The following is a 17,385-nucleotide window of genomic DNA, read 5'->3' as shown; positions in this document are numbered from 1 at the left end:
GCCAATTAGGAGATTGTAGGGCAGAGGTGGTGTAGGAGAGTAGGATCTGCATTCATGGTTACCCCCTACGTTTTGCTTTGTGTCTGTATATTTTTGACTAGTCAGACTGGGATCCTAGTAATCGGGACCACAGTCACTTTGCTTTCTTCCTTAATTTACCATGGTAAGTACTTCTGTATATCTTACATTCACAATTGGCTAATGATGTACCCTTGTAAGTCCCTAGTATATGGTACTATGGTAGCCAGGGTATATGTTCACCAGGGGTCTCTCCTGGGTTGCAGCATATATTATGGCACCCTAGAGAACCTGTTAAGTTGGTGCTAACACCACTTACGATAACTATACCCTTTCTTAAATCTGAGGTCACTGCACTTAAAACCTATAAGTCACCCCTATGTCAGGCTCTTCAGTCCTGAGGGCACAGTGCTTGGTTACTAGTCTGAAGGTGCCCCTACATGTGCAGGACACACCTAAAAACCCAGAGTCGACTCTCCAGGCTTTGTTAGTGCTGCCAGCCATTTTGATACACATAATGGCCATCCATCGTTAGGCGATGGCTAACTATGTAGTGGCTGTGCTGAACCTTGGCATGTTTTGTATTAAACATGTTGGATTCATACCCCAACATCGTTACTGGTGTTAGCGGTACGATTTGATGCACTGGGAGGCTCCCCTGGAAGCCCCCAGTTCTCCTTGTAACAGCCTTTCAGGGTCTGCCAGCAAATTAGTGCTGTAGCCGACCCCAGACACAATTCTGCCCCCCTGCTGCTGAGCTAAGCTCAAGAAGGGGAAGGTAAAACTCTAGGCTTTCTGTTACAGTGAGGTTTGACATCCTCCCAGAAAGGACTTGGTGTATTGGGCTTGGGAGGGGGTGTTTCATCACCACCAGACTGCTTTGAAGGGCTCTTTTGGGGCCCTCCTTACATACTCCAGTTTGAGCCAGTTCAGGGAGCCCTTGGCTCCCTCTCTGGCACAATACTAAACAAAGTACATGGAAGTCTCCTCCCCTCTGTCCAGCTCCCTTCCTGGGAGGGACCCTTGAACCGTCGCCAGATGTACAAAGCTCGCTCATGGACATGCCCTTTGATGGCACCCGCCTGTTGGCGATAAGGCCGACAGTGCGCTGGAGCGTTTTAAGGACTCGAGGGCTACGGCCAAGTCCTTAGGTCTTTCAACGAAAAGGCCAGCCACTCCTGGTTTTCTTTCCTTTCGTGGCAACGGCAGGGGCGCCCAGGCACGTTCCTTCAGCTAGCCTGTGCAGAACCAACCGCAGCGCGGACACGGCTTCCGCAGGGGTGGGTCTGGGAATCAGCGTTGGGGTCAGTCCACCTCCGCTTCTTTTGTCTCCAAACCTTCCTAATCCGAGCTTTGTTTAGAACCCCAGTGGGTGGTAGGATCCGACATCACCTCCCCCAATGGTATGCTATCACATCGGACACGTGGGTGCTGCAGATCATCCGCAAGGGTTACTTCCTTCCCTTTCAGTCCACCCCTCCAGCCATGCCACCTCAGTACCACCGCATGACAGGGGAACACTTGGCGACTCTCCAGCAGGAAGTTACGACCAGCCAAGGGGGCCATCGAGTGCGTTCCGGGGCCGGAAGTAGGAAGTGGTTGTTATTCTCACTACTTTCTGGTCTCCAAGAAGGACAAAGGGGGTCTGCGTCCCATCTTGGACCTCTGGAACGTCAACTTCCTCCTCCGGAAGGAGTAGTTCAAAATGCTGACTCTGGCTCCGGTCTTGGCTGCCCTCGACCCTGGAGACTGGATGGTAGCGTTGGACTTGCAGGACGCATATTTTCACATCCCTGTCCTGCCGGGCCACCGGCGTTACCTGCGGTTCACTTTAGGCCACGAGCATTTTCAATTTGATGTGCTCCCCTTCGGCCTTACTAGCGCCTCCCGGGTGTTCACGAAAGTGATGGCGGTGGTCGCAGCTCATCTGCGCATATCAGGGGTGTCAGTCTTCCCCTACCTCGACGACTGGTTGTTGAAAGCGGGCTCGCCCCAGGCAGTCGTCTCCCACCTTCAGACTACGGCCGCCCTCCTGCATTTGCTGGGGTTGTCCATCAACGTTCCAAAGTTGCACCTGAGTCCCTCTCAGCAGCTCCCCTTCATAGGAAGGGTTCTGGATTTGACGCGGTTTCGGGTTTATTCTCCCGAGCAGCGAGTCCGGGATATTCAGGCTATGATTCCGATCTTTCAGCCTCTATCCCGGGTTTCATTTAGGATGACCCTCCGGCTCCTGGGCCTGATGGCCTCCTGCATCCTTCTGGTGCAACATGCCAGATGGCATATGTGGACTCTGCAGTGGGACCTGAAGTTCCAGTGGGCGCAGCATCAGGGCAACCTGTCCGATCATGTCCAGATCTCGGAGGGCACTGTGCGACAATTGCAGTGGTGGCTCACAAATCGATTGGGTCGATGGCAGATCCCTCTCCCTTCCCCAACCGGAGCACACAGTGGTGACTGATGCGTCCCTCCTGGGATGGGGAGGTCACTTGGGGGAGGCGGAGATCAGGGGACTCCGGTAGAGTCCCGGCACCATGTCAACCTTTTGGAGCTGTGGGCGATCCATCTTGCACTGAAGGCATTCCTTCCCTCTGTCCGGGGAAGTGTGGTGCAGGTGTTCACTGTCAACACTACCGCCATGTGGTATTGCTACAAACAGGGCGGGGTGGGGTCGTGTACCCTATGTCAGGAGGCTCTGGCCTCTGGACATGGCTGGAACATCAAGGCATTACCTTGGTGGTTCAACACCTAGCAGGTTCTCTGAACGCCAGGGCAGACAAACTCAGCCGCTGGTGCTTGATGGATCACGAATGGCATCTGCACTCGAATGTGGCGCAAGGTCTCTTTCTACAGTGGGGAGAGCCTTGGTTAGATCTATGCGCCACCAAAGAGAACGCGCAATGTCATCAGTTCGGCGCGTTGGAATTTCCAAGGCGGCACTCGCTCGGCGACGCCTTTCATCGCGAGTGGAGTTGCGGTCTGTTGTACGCCTTTCCGCCTATACCACTTCTTCCCAGAGTACTGAAGAAGATTTGGCGCGACAGGCCCAAGTCATCCTTGTGGCTCCGGATTGGACACGAAGATACTGGTATCCCGAGCTACTCAGCATGGCAATCGATCCCGAGCCGTCTGCCTCTTCAAGTGGATCTTCTTTCGCAGCAGCAGGGGACGGTCCTCCACCCAAACCCGTCCAGCCTCCACCTCCATGCGTGGAGATTGAGTGGCGACAGTTGACAGCTTTTGATCTTCCTTCCGAAGTCTATGATGTCATTCTGGCAGCCAGGCCTCCTTCCACTAAGACGGTGTATGCCTGCCGGTGGAACAAGTTTGTGGCATGGTGTACAGCAAAGTCTGTGGATCCCCTTTCTGCCCCTCTTTCTGAGGTCCTTCTGTTCCTACTATCCTTGGCCTGGCAGGGCTCTGCTCTGGGCACTGTCAAAGGTTATCTTTCGGCCATCTCCGCCTTTCTGAGGCTTCCAGATCAGCCTTCTCTCTTTAAGTCCCCGGTTGTGAACCGTTTCCTGAAAGGCATTGTGCACACGTTCCACACCCCCCCTGTGCTTTTCGTAATGCCTCAATGGGACTTAAATCTTGTCTTGTCCTATCTGATGTGCTCTCCCTTTTAGCCCCTTCATAACTGTCCTTTACGTCTTGTCACTCTCAAGACAACTTTCCTGGTAGCTATCACCTCTGCCAGAAAAGTGAGTGAGCTCTAGGCTCTTCCTTCTAAACCTCCTTTCCTTTCTGTTCATCTGGACAAGGTGGTTTTATGGACCTGTCCTTTTTTGTCAAAGGTTGTCACGCCCTTCCATATCGGGCAGACCATTACCTTGCTCACCTTCTTTCCGCCTTCGCATCCTTCAAATGAGGAAGAGAGGCTCCACTGTCTGGACCCGAAACGTGCGCTCTCGTTCTATCTGAATCGCACGCAGCAGTTCCGGGTGGATTATCAGTTCTTTGTTGGCTACGTGGGCGTCAAAAAAGGTCGGGCTGTGCACAAACAAAACATCTCTCGGTGGGTCATTCTGTGCATCAAAGCATTTTACTCATTGGCTAAGATGGAGCCTCCTGTGGGGCTGCGTGCCCATTCTACTAGGGCGACGGCAGCCACTACTGCCTTGGGACGCGGCGTTCCCTTGCAGGATATTTGCCAGGCAGCTACGTGGGCCTTGCTGCACACGTTAACTAAGCATTACTGCCTTGACAGTCAAGTCCGGAGAGACGGCTTCTTTGGCCGTTCTGTTCTCCGTGACTTACTGGTGTAATCTATTCGCAGACCCACCAGTGGGATTGGTATTGCTGGGGTATCTATTCTAAGGTAAGGAATCTATCACTAACGTGTCTCTTTCAGATGCACAAGTTACTACTTGTGTAATGATATATCTGTAAGAGACATTAGTTAGTGATAGATTCCTTACCGCCCCACCCATCCTCCCCGTTCTGCGAACAGATTTCTAGGGTTAAGGTTATCCCCTTTCAGGGCCTTAGTTTCATGGCACCAGTGGTCAGTTTCTTGCATGGCTCTGCGTTCCTGGCGCGGAAAGTCGCGTACAGAACTGACGTCAGCGCGCATGGGTGGCGCCTAAGTAGGCTCCGTGACGTCATCTTGGCGCATACGATGCCAGCGACGGACGTGGAGCCGCACGATGCCACCTACTGACGCGCAGGGGTAGTGCTAACGAAAAAACTTTCCGGATCCAGTCTGAAGCCTGGGGATACTCTATGGTAAGGAACCTATCACTAACTAATGTCTCTTACAGATGTATCGTTACACAAGTAGTAACTTGTGCTTCTGGTAAAACAAGCTGCTTACCACTCCTTCTGGACTAAAACTGAAGGCTGCTCTCTATAGCTATCACTTAGAGATCTTTCTATGGTTGTCTAAGACCGCAAAAAATCACCATAAGTGTTGCCTGGATTAGTGCAAGGTGCTTCACTTAAATAAGTGTGCAGCATATACTAAGCCAGCCTCCTGCACCCTCCTTTATGTGAAGGTTAGTGCAGGTATTCACGGACAACACCACCATTATGTGGTACTACAACAAGCAGGGCGGGGTGGGTTATGAACCATTTGTCAGAAGTCTCGGTCTCTGGACATGGCTAGCACACCATGGAATCTCCTTGGTTGTTGATCAGCTGGCAGGCTCTCCGAATGCCAGAGTAGACAAACTCAGCTGTCGATGCTTAGCAGATAACGAATGGAATCTCCATCTGAAGGTGGTGCAAGGTATTTTTCAAGAGAGGGGAGAGCCTTGGTTAGATCTGTTCACCAGAACATAGAATGCGCAATGTCAGCATTCTGCACACTGGAGTTTACAAGGTGGCTCTCGCTCGGGGATGCTTCTCAGCTTGAGTGGAGCTCCGACCTCCTATATGCCTTTCCACCAATACCACTCCTTGCCAGAGATCTCAAGATCAGGAACATTTGCGCCTAAGTTAATCTTGTGGCTCCGGATTGGTTGCAGAGAGTCTGGTATCCCAAGCTGTTGAGCATGAGCAGCAGTCTTCCGGTTTAGCGGCCTCTTCGGGAGGATCTTCTGTCACAGCAACTGGGGAGGGTCGTGCACCTGAACATGCACACCCTCCACTTGCACTCGTTGAAATAGAGCAGCAACAGCTGGCAGCCTTAGACCATCCTCCCGAAGTCTGTGATTCTATTCTGGCAGCCAGGCTCCCTCCACCAAGAGAGAATACGACTGCCACTGGGAGAAATTTGTGGCATGGTGTGTATCCGAAAGCAATTATCCCCTCTCTGCTCCTCTTTTTCAAGTCTCATCATTTATTCTTTATTTGGCCCAGCAAGGCTGTTCTGTGGGCACAGATAAGGGGTAGCTTTCAGCCATTTCTGTATTTGTGTGGTTGCCAGACCAATCTTCTATAATTAAGTCACCTAATTTGACGGGGTTTCTCAAAGGTTTTCAGCACATGCTCCCCCCCATGCCATTCATATGCAGCACATGCTCTCCCCATGCCAATCATCATGCCCCAGTGTGATTTGAACCTGGTCCTCGCTTTACTGATGTGGGCGCCTTTTGAGCCATTGCACAAGTGCTCTATTCAGTTATTGACCATCAAGCCCACTTTTTTAGTGACCATTACATCTGCCAGGAGGGGCTGCGAGTTGCAAGCTCTCTCGGTGCATCCTCCGTATACTACCTTCTACCGTGACAAACTGGTTCCCTGGACATGTGCCGCCTTCCTTTTAAAGGTAGTCACTCCTTTTCACGTAGGCCAGACCATTACCCTGACTACATTTTTTGCCCCACCTCATCCTTCTAAGGAAGAGGATAGACTCCATTGTCTGGACCAATAAAGAGCGTCGTTGTTCTACCTTGTCGGCACAAAAGATTTCAGGTTGGATGATCGATCAATATTTTGTAGAATATATCAGGGCCAAGAAAGGGAAGGATGTGCAAAGACAAAATATCTCCTGATGGATAATGCTCTGAATAAAGATCTGCTTCCACTGGCCAAGAAGCAACCACCTGTGGGCTTGTGTGCTTATTCTTCCAGAGCCAATGCTGCGACCACTGCGTTCACTGGCGCAGTTCCAGTCCTGGACATCTGTCAGGCTGCAAAGTGGGCTTCCGTGCACACGTTTACTAAGCGCTACTGCCTGGACTGTCATGCCTGGGATGGGCATTTTTTCCGTTTGGTCCTAAAGGACTTTCAGGTCTAAATTGTGTTCGCAGACCCGCCTCTGGTGAGGCATTGCTTGGGTATCTATTCTAAGGTAAGGAATTTGTGGCTAGAAGTCTCTGAGATGAACAATTTACTTACCTTCGGTGATGCCTTATCTGGTAGAGACTCTTATCTAGCTGCAGATTGCTTACCGATCCCCCCCCTTCTGCAACCTGATTAAAGGATGAGGGTTTCCCCTTGACTAGGGTCTTCGCGCCCTACTTGGAATGTCACAAAAATGAACTGACTTGAATGTACCAAGGTGGCGACTGTATAGGTATAGTGTATGTCACTTTTATTGTAGACTATGCCAACGCGGAGATGAATGAGTCCACTTACCGGTACACTGGGTTACATCTTGAAAATGTCTGACACCTGGGGATAATTCTAAGATAAGGAATGTGTAGCTAGATTGTCTCTACCAGATAAGGCATAACTGAAGGTAAAATCTTTGTTCTTTAAAGTGTGTTAATGATGATTACATTAATTTTGTCTTTTTGTTCCCCAAAAAATCTTAGTATTGCTTTTCTAAGTAGTTCTGCACTTAATGCATTTCAAAGGAATGCACTACAATTTCGAAATGCCTTTAGAATTATTAAGCACAAACTGATACTAATTCTCAGTAATACATTTGAATTAACAAGGATTCTATTTCTTTATCATGAAATAAATGATTTTCAAAGCTTGATGCAATCAACTGCTACTTATCTATAAAACTCTTGGCTTATACTGAAGGGGTGCAACAGTAGCCAATGTACTTTTTAAAGGTGTGTGGCTTTTAACGTTGTTAGCATAATGATGCTATGGTTCCTTTGACAGAACAATCATTATTGGCATTATTATGTTGTTTAGTTGTTCAATGTTAACATTATTTTCTTTCACATGAATGTTTTGCTCTAGAAAATGAATGGGACTCCATTTGCTCACAATGATGCTGGCTTTGCCCTTGCTTATGCAGTCATAATGTTGAACACAGACCAGCACAATCACAATGTCCGAAAGCAGAGTGTACCAATGTCCTTGGAGGTAAGACAAACTTGTTTTCAGAACAGAATGTATTTCCATCCTTGATGTTTCATGCTAAAGTTGTCTTTGTTCCCATTTTTCACATAGCTACCATAACCAGAACTTCGTAGGGAAAGCCTAGTGCTTATCTTGTTAAATAAACATTTTTTTCTTTAACATTTTCATCATCCAGCAGAGTGATACTCTGTGAAAGATGCTCCAAGCAGACATTAAGACTGCAAGGAAACTTCGAACACCCACAGATGGAGTTGGGGCCAGATGTACGACCCGTCTTTACATGCGCAAACGGGTTTGTGACCCTTTTTGAGACAGCAGAAAGCTACAGGACCATGTACAAAGCGTATTTAGCGAGTCACAATTTTTCTGTGACTCACTAAATAGATTTTGCGACTCACTATTAGAAACGGGCGTTTCCTTCCTAATAGCGCCCGCAAAGCCATGTATGAATGAAAAAATTCGCAAATTACTGCCCTCTTCAAGAGGGTGGTAATAGATTTGCAAAAGGGAAGGGGTCCTCAGGGGACCCCTTCCCCTTTGTAATTGCAGGCGAAAATATTTTTTAGGGGCAGGCAGTGGTCCCAGGGACCACTACCTGCCCTTATAAAATGAAACAAAAATGTTTAATTTTTCTTTTTTAAGTGCATCCCATTTCCCTTCAAGGAAAACGGCCTGCATAAAAATACATTTTAAAAAACTGCTTTATTTAAAAGCAGTCCCAGATATGGAGGTCTGCTGACCCCAGCAGGCCACCATCCCTGGGAGGGCCAGCCATTCCAAATGGGGTCGCTTATTGCGAGTGGCTCATTAATATGCATGAGCCTCGCATTTTGCGACCCCATTGGGAATCTCAATCAGTGTCTCTGACACTTTTGTACATTCCAAATTGCGACTCGAAATTTGCGACTTGCAATTGAGCATAAATTGAGAGTCGCAATTTGGATGATCGTACTTCTGGCCCTTAATTCTATGTACATTTGTGGATACTGGGAATGAAGAGGAGTCTGAAAGCGAACAATTTCAATCTATGACTTGTGTTTAGAGTGACTTAAGTATAGGTGGCCATTTGGATAGACACCTCTCTCAAGTTGACTTCCCCTCTTCGAAGGTCATACTTTTGATCAAATTTAAAATGTTCTCTACTGTACTGGTGAATGCCGCTTATGCTGTGGACACAAGCTCACATTTATTGTGCAAACTACTCTCCTCCTCTGTGCCATCTGCATCAAACATAGTGCTAAGAACATATTATGAATTTTGGTTACCCTGTGTTACTGTCTTCTATCTGTAACCATAACCATGTGTGGTTTAAGCATCTGGCCCCATATCAAACCAATCTGCAAGAAACAGCTAGTTCTCTTCCAGGGGATATTCATCAATAGTCATAAGCATTGAATAATCCCCGCCCACGTTCGGGATCCTGGAGCATATATAAAATATACATATATATGTGCATGTAAGGGGCACAAGTGTCTAGCACTTCCGCGACATACATATATACATGTATATAAATACATAAATATGCAGCCGACCACAGTTCCAGTGGGGCAAAATGCCAAAACTACATAGGTTTTTCTTGTACAAAAATAATCTCCTACATACACTTTGTAATAGAGAACATACACTGTAATAGTGTCATACAAGAAACCTTTATTTTCAACACAGAAAAACAGGTAATAGCAAGCAGTTGGCCCATAGGCTGCATAGATGATTAAACATCACAGAACAGTAAAAAACTGGCACCTTGCCTTTGAGGCTTCCAAGACCCTGGACACCGTGCCTTTAAGACCTCCAGGAGCCCCTCTGCTCCCATCATGCACCACAGGTGACAGTTAGGTTAGTTCCTTTTTCCGGCTCCTTCTGTGAGGATCCTGGAGCTTGAGCTCGACAGTTTTTCATTATCTTTAGTCAGAAATTTTTTTTCTCTTGCTTTTGGACATTTTTGACTGCTGTGTGTCTTTTCTTAAACCTTTCCGACAATTTACCATAATTTTTTCTGTCAGAATGCCATCATTATTCAACAAATGTCCTTCATGTGGTAGAAAGTTGGCAAAATCGGACCAGCACTCTGTGTGCAGCATGTGTTTGCCATCTTCACACAAACCTGATACTTGTAACTATTGTCAACGATTTTCTAATAGGGCTCTTCGTGACAGGGAGAAGATTAGGCTTCATGCCTTGTTTTAGAGAGGAAAAAGCCATCACAAAAGTGGCCTTGGGAGCTCCCAAGCGCCCTCCTCTCATCATGAACACTGAAAAAGGCGAAGATCTACCTCTCCAGAGTCCCGAAAGAAACAGATTCCTGACTGTTCGGCGTCGAGATCTCAGTCGAAGAAGCATGCAAGACACTCTTCAGCGTCGAGGGACAGATCGCCGTCGAGACGACAACACTCTCCGTCGCACAAAAGTAAGTCGACGTCGAGACATACTTTGGGCTCGAAGTGTGCTGGTCCCGAGAGACCTGACAAGCACCTGTCGACGTCGAAACATCCGTCGATGACGAGGAACACTCCGCCGCCCTCTTGAAGGTCGGTGTCGAGGGGTTCACCGGCAAAGACTCTGCCGAGAACTTACCGACTGACGACGGCGAGATCGCAGTCGAGGCGCTCACCGTCGAAAAAGTCGGCGTCGAAGAAGCACCAGAGACGATCGACATCTAAATCTTCTACCCGCCCGCGTGGGCGTTCGACGTCGAGGGCAACGTCGAGATCATCGCGGCGGCGAGGGTCTGCCAGTATCTCACCGCCAAGGAGATCAACGTCGAAGAAGGCACAGTCGGTGTCGTCGTCGAGGCATCGGTCGTCATCGAGAGACAGAAACCCTGTAGTCGTCTCGGAGGAGATGACAGAGAGGGCGAGGTCGAGGTCAAGACGTTGGACAGTCGAGAAGACCTTCATCGTCCCCGAGCATTGACATTGTCTAGATTTCGCCTGAGGGCTCTCCGGTTGCGGTGAAGAAGTCTCATCCTTTCAATATTTCGCCAAGATGGCTGGAAGGTACCAATGCTGATCAGGGAAGTCTGGATTCTGATTATTCTCGCACCTACTCTCCCCGTCAAGAGTTTCCAGGGGTCCTCCTCCAATGGCATCATCGAGTGTCTCTCCAAAAAGAAGCCAGAGAAGGTCAAGGTCCCCATCCTCCCGCCACACGAGGCCTCGCGAGTGGTCTCGCTCGCATCATGTTTCCTCTCCCAAGAGGAGGAGACGAAGATCACCAACGTGGTCCACATCCACCAGATCTTCAATCAAGGACTATTTGCCAACTCTGTCTGCAACACCACCATCCACGGTGTTCCCGTTTGACGACATCGGAACCTTCACTGACGTTCTCTGCAGAGGGGCCAAAATGCTCAACATCAGTATGTCAGTCCCTACGGTCTTTGCATCTGTTATCTTTGAGACTTTACACCATCGATCGTCAACCAGGTCTCAACTGCCTCTAGTCCCAGGCTTCCTAGAGCCTGCTATGCAGACTTTCTTAACTCCTTCCACAGTGGGCGCAGTACCATCACGTATTGCGGATCAGGACCCGCTTTTTCTACGCTCTGATCCCCCACCAGACTCTGTCATTGTGGCGGCAGCTAGGAAGCCACATTCTGCTACTTCTTCCTCGTCAGTCCCTCCCGAGAAAGAGAGCAAAAATATAGACTCACTGGGTAAGGGGATGTGTAGTGCCTCTGCCTCCGTTATGAAGGTGGCCAGCGCCTCAGCTCTCCTAGTGAGGTGCGATAAGTTTCACTGGACTTCCCTTGCCAGATTCACGGACAAACTCCAGAAAGAAGACAACAGGAGTTTTAGGAGATACCGCTAGAAGGGGGCTTGGTGGCTAACCAGGTGATAAGTGCAGCTGCAGACTCACCAGATCTGGCTGCACACGGCTATTCGCAGGGCATCTGTTCCAGACGCTCGGCCTGGCTGTGTCTCACAGGCTTGAAACCAGATGCCCAACGGAGGATTGTCAACCTTCTGTTTAATGGGTCTTCGCTGTTTGGGTCTCACGCAGATGACGAGATGGCCAATATGAAAACTGAAGTGGACACGGTGAAGGCTGTTGGCCTAGAGAAGCGTAAAGAATTCCGCAAACGGTTCTACCCCTACAACAGGCGCTCCTTCCAACAGAGGGTTCAAACCCCTCAGTTGGCATCCCAAAATCAGCAGCAATAGAGGTCGCAGTTCCATCAAAGATGGCCTGGCAGAGGTAGAGGAAACAACAGGCATCAGGCTTTAACTGCTAAGCAACAAGTCAAGCAATGAGCAGAGGCTTCCTCCGTGCCCGTTAGCCACTCCAGTAGGAGGGAGTATCACTTTTCATCTGGAAGAGTGGAGATCAATAACAACCGACAAATGGGTGCTGAATATTGTGAAAAATGGATACTTGCTGAGGTTCAAGGCCCCACCTCCTTCAGTTCATCCTCAAAGAACACCCAACAAACATCACCTACTGTTGCAAAAAGAGGTGGACAATCTTCTCCAAAAGAACGCCGTAGAGTATGTTACAAAGCAACAGCAAGGACACAGCATTTACTCTCGTTACTTCCTGGTCGAAAAAAGAGGACCGACCAGAGAATACAGACCTATTATCGATCTGCGGCTCCTGAACAAATTCATCCGCAATTTCTTCCCTCATCTACATCAGGGGGACTGGATGTGTGCTGTAGATTTGTAGGATGCCTACTTCCATATCCCGGTGTCCAAAAGACGTAGAAAATTCCTCAGTTTTCAGGTGACCCATCAACATTTCCAATTCCGAGATCTACAGTTCGGGCTCAAATCAGCCCCCCGAACGTTCGGTGGTGGTAGCTTTTCCATGCAAACGCAAAATCTTCATTTACCCCTATCTGGATGATTGGCTTCTGAAGAGTGCCACATCTTCTCTGCTTCAGAATCATCTCGAAGTACTGTCTCCAGCTGTTGAACACGCTGGGTCTTCAAGTCAACTTCAAGAAGTCGGTCATCTATCGCACACAGACAATCCATTACCTGGGCTCTTCACTGGATACCGCAAAGGCAAGCATGTGTCCTTCGGAAGAGAGGTTATCATCAATCTGAGACAAATGTCGCGATCTCCTCAGTGCCCGTCACCCCACAGTCAGACAGTTTTTGTCGCTGTTGGGCTCCATGGCCTCTTGCCTATTCATCGTCCCGAATGCCAGATTGAACATGCGTCCTCTGCAGCAGTATCTGGAGGACCAGTGGATGTAAGTCTCGGGTCGCTGGGAAGACCGTGTGACTCTACCTCAATCGGCCAAATACTCCATTAGATGGGGGATGAAGCGGTCACACCTACTAAAGGGAGTCCCATTCCACCAAGACGTTCCCACTCAGACTATAGTCACGGATGCTTCCCTGCAGGGTTGGGGAGTGCACATGGGGCCTCTTCAAGTACAAGGTCTCTGGTCAGAGGCAGAACGAGGGTATCACATCAACTTCCTGGAGTTAAGAGACGTTCACCTGGCTCTCAAGTCGCTGTACCCTACTCTCCAGTCCAGCTCCCTCTTGGTTCAGACAGACAACACCACAACAATGTATTATCTGAACAAGCAGGGGGGCACCAGGTCGAGAACTCTCTCTCTGGAGTCACAGACCATCTGGAAGTGGCTTCTCACAAGGAACCTCAGCATTCAGGCCATTCACCTTCCGGGGTCGATGAACGTTCAAGCAGCCTCACTAAGCAGAGACTTCGTAGAAGCGCACGACTGGGTGCTAAACAGCGAAGTCACGCAAGACATCTTTCAACAATGGGTAGTGCCAGACATTGACCTATTCGCAGACGCGGCCAACACAAAATGCCCCGTCTTCGCGTCCAGGTTTCCCCAACCAGGACATGATTGAATGCCCTTTTGATAAACTAGTCTCAGACATTACTATACGCCTTTCTTCCGCTTCCGCTGATCCCTGCCGTGATCCACAAATTTTACAGGACCAACACCAGAATGATCCTGATAGCTCCGGAGTGGCCGCGTCAGTGGTGGTACCCGGACCTTCTACAATTATCCAAGGTGCCACACCGGACTTTGCCTTGCCGTCCAGACCTGTTGTCCAAGAATGAGGGGAGAGTGTTTCATCCCAATCTCTCATCCCTCAGATTGACAGCATGGCTCCGGAGTTCCTTCAATACGGACACTTAGACTTACCAGCGGATTGTATGACTATCCTGAAGGAAGCCAAGAGACCTTCCACCAGAAAATCCTATGCTTTCAAATGGAAGTGGTTCTATTTGTGGTGCAGGGACAATGCTCATGATCCGGTGCAGGGTCAAGAGCAGGTACTGTTGCCATACTTATTACATGTGGCCACGTCTGGTCTGCATTTCTCTTCGATTAAAGTGCATCTAGCAGCCGTAACTGCATACAGAAAGCCACCTACACAAGTCTCTTTTTTCCAAATGCCAGTGGTAAAAGATGTCCTTGAAGGGATAAACAAAGGGTTACCCCCCAGTGAGATCTCCTTGCAAAACGTATGGGTGCTCCTTTGGAGCCGATTCGCAAGGCTTCTCTGCAGCATTTATCATGGAAGCGGCCTTTTTAGTCGCCATCACTTCTGCCCGCAGGGTTAGTGAAATCCAGGTATTGTATTGTAGAGAACCTTATACTCTTTTTCATGCAAACAGGATGGTTTTGAGAACCCATCCGAGCTTTTTACCTAAGGTGGTCTCGGATTTCCACATCAATCAGACTATCACTCTTCCCACTTTTTTTCCCAATCCCACTACTCCTCTGGAGAGGTCCCTCCATTCTTTAGACCTCAAGAGGGTACTGAAATGTTATCTAGACTAAACCAAGTCCTTGAGGAAGACGGACCGGTTGTTTGTTAACTACGGTGCCATAAATACCCGTTCGTAGCTTCTAAAAAATCCATCTCTAGATGGATAGTTTCTTGCATATCTTTGTCCTACCAACTAGCTAACAAAGTTCTTCAGGGCAAACCCAAAGCACATTCTACCAGGGGGAAAGATTCTTTCCACGGCCCTCCTTAGAAATGTTCTATTGATGAGTATCCCCTGGAAGAGAAGGATTAGTTACTTACCTGTCATCCTAGTTCTCTTCCAGGGGTATACTCATCAAAGTCATAAGCAACTCTCCCGCCTCCCCGGACGAACAGTGGTAGTAAGTTAATGTGGTGTTTGTATCTTATACTCAGGTTGCTTCAAGTTAGTACACCATAAAAAAGAACTGACCTAACTGTCACCTGTGGTGCATGATGGGAGCAGAGGTCTAAAAGGCACGGTGTCCAGGGTCTTGGAAGACTTAAAGGCAAGGTGCCAGTTTTTTTTACTGTACTGTACTGTGATGTTTATTCATCTATGCAGCCTATGGGCCAACTGCCTGCTATTACCTGTTTTTCTGTGTTGAAAATAAAGGTTTCTTGTATGACACTATTACAGTGTATGTTCTCTATTACAAAGTGTATGTAGGAGATTATTTTTGCACAAGAAAAACCTATGTAGTTTTTGCATTTGGCCCATAGGAACTATGTTAGGCTGCATATTTATGTATTTATATACATGTATATATGTAGGGCGCGGATGTGCTAGACACTTGTGCCCCTTACATGCACATATATATGTATATTTTTTTTTTTTTTTTTTTTGAAACCGTTTATTGCAGTTTATAGAAGTTACAGGTATGGGCCTACAACCACATGGCCGGCCGCTAGAGCATCAAAAGCATATTACATACACACAGCAAAAAAAATTCTCAGCGGTGCAGAGGAGGAAGACAGGAGTAATCAATGGTGCAGGCCTCACAGCTCCATGCCCACAGTACGGTTCCATTTTCTTAAAGCAAAACAACATAAACAAACCACAACCGCAAGGCACCCCTCGATCCAAAGTGACAACACGTGCTCCATAAGTGGGGGATCCAAACCAGCAGCAAAATTCTGAAGAGGGGGACGGGAGTAGATCAGGGACTGGGGGACCGCGCGTATATGTATATTTTTGATATGCTCCGGGATCCTGCACGTGGGCGGGGATTATTCAGTACTTATGGCTTTGATGAGTATACCCCTTGAAGAGAACTAGGATTACAGGTAAGTACCTAAACCTTATAGATTCCTTAACTTAGAATTACCCCCAGGAATCAGACTGGATCCTGAAAGTTTTTCATCAGCAGTACCCCTGCGGGTCGAAGGTGGCGTTGGTTGTCTCCGCGTTCGTCGTTGGCGTCGTGGCCGCCGTGATGACGTCGCGGTAGCTACATAGACGCCAACCTTGCGCGCTGATGTCAGTTCCTTATTTTTCCATGCCAGTCAGCGCAGATCCGGAGAGAGCGGTACCTCCAGTCACTTTTTGACGGACTAATGTTGGTGACTGATCCGTACCACATTTGCCTGTTTTGCCTGGAGCGCGACCACGACCACAAGTCGTGCTCCGACTGCCGGACCATGAATCCGAAGTCCTTAATGGAGCGGTTGTGAGAAAGTGGCTCTATATATACTGTTCATTAATAGGTACAGGGTGTACAGAGTCCACAGTCCCCAAGGGTTTGACAGAGGCTAAAGTTAGATATAACCTTACTCTCTAAAGTGGTAGCTTGGTCGAGCAGTAAGGCAGTATCGGAGGACAGTGTAAAGCATTTGTTGTACACACACAGTCAGCAAATGGTCTCACACACTCAATAACTTAACTCTAGGCCAATGGTTTATATAAAAAAATATATGCTTGTTTTATTTTAGAACCAACAATTGGATTTAAAATATACTTTCTCAGAATGAGATGTTTTATATAAATACTTTTGCAATATACAATTGACTTTTGTAAACAGTTACAAGTGGTTGCAATAGGCAACTCTATTTTAAACAGAACAATGCATTGAGCTCAATGGATATTTCAAGTTATTTGTAACAGATTACTTTTAGGATTACTTTTGGAATTCCAGGACTGGATCCTAGAATCAGTCCTGGGTCAGTACTTAGAATCAAGTGATGAAAGTCGACTTAATTACTGTGATGATTTTTAAACAATATTTAGCTATTTTAAAAGTTTCAGAGAAAACAGTCAATGATTCCCTATGGAAGAAAATTCAAGTGGCAGGTACAGTATGTTCTCGTTACTTTTGTAATCCAGTACTGGGTGCCTAGACTCAGTACTGGGACCTTTATCCAAAACAGGTAAGTAATTACGTTTTCAGATATTATACGATTTTTAAAGAATTTTTAAAGATTGCAGAAATTGACACTTAGAAGAAATTTCACAGAAAAACAGTCAATGATTTCCTATGGAAGAAAATTGGGTTACGGGTAAGTACAGTTGTAAGTATTTTTCAGAGTCAGTGCTGGGCACCAAGAACCAGCACTGGGAGCTAACCTAAGAGCAGGTGAGTAATTTCGTTTTCGTTACTCGGCTGATTTTTGGTGAATATTTTACGTTTTGAAAAGTCCACACTTAGAAGAAATTTCAGGAAAAAGCCAGTCAATGTTACCCTATGAGGAAAATAGAGTTATCGGTTTAAGGGTAAGTACTCGACTGGCAGAGTTGAGGTTCTGGGCATAGACTCCGGGGTCCCCCAGGGTCAGGTGGGTACAGTTGGTTCACCCTGAGCGACTCTAGGGCGGCCGGGTGCAGAGAGGGTTAGGCCCAATGTTATCCTATGAGGGATAGGGGGGCCTTGGTTGGTGGTTGCTGACTGGCAAGCCACGCGGCTGTGGGAGCTGGGCTCCTGGTCAC

At 47.9% G+C, this 17,385-nt stretch overlaps 1 protein-coding gene across 5 annotated transcripts in view; it reads left to right on the top strand.

Annotated features, from left to right (window-relative positions):
- GBF1 (golgi brefeldin A resistant guanine nucleotide exchange factor 1) overlaps positions 1 to 17,385 on the top strand; it is a 2,300,480-nt gene that overhangs the window by 1,132,379 nt on the left and 1,150,716 nt on the right. For all 5 annotated transcript variants that reach the window (XM_085603553.1, XM_085603551.1, XM_085603552.1 and 2 more), the window contains one exon: positions 7,597 to 7,722. In XM_085603553.1, coding sequence (XP_085459679.1) covers positions 7,597 to 7,722 — 126 coding nt within the window. The remainder of the gene's footprint in view (positions 1 to 7,596; positions 7,723 to 17,385) is intronic.

Source organism: Triturus cristatus, chromosome 1_2, assembly GCF_964204655.1.
Source record: "Triturus cristatus chromosome 1_2, aTriCri1.1, whole genome shotgun sequence".
Classification (NCBI taxonomy): domain Eukaryota; kingdom Metazoa; phylum Chordata; class Amphibia; order Caudata; family Salamandridae; genus Triturus; species Triturus cristatus.
Note: the sequence above shows the minus strand (reverse complement) of the source record. Positions and strands in the feature narration are given on the sequence as shown.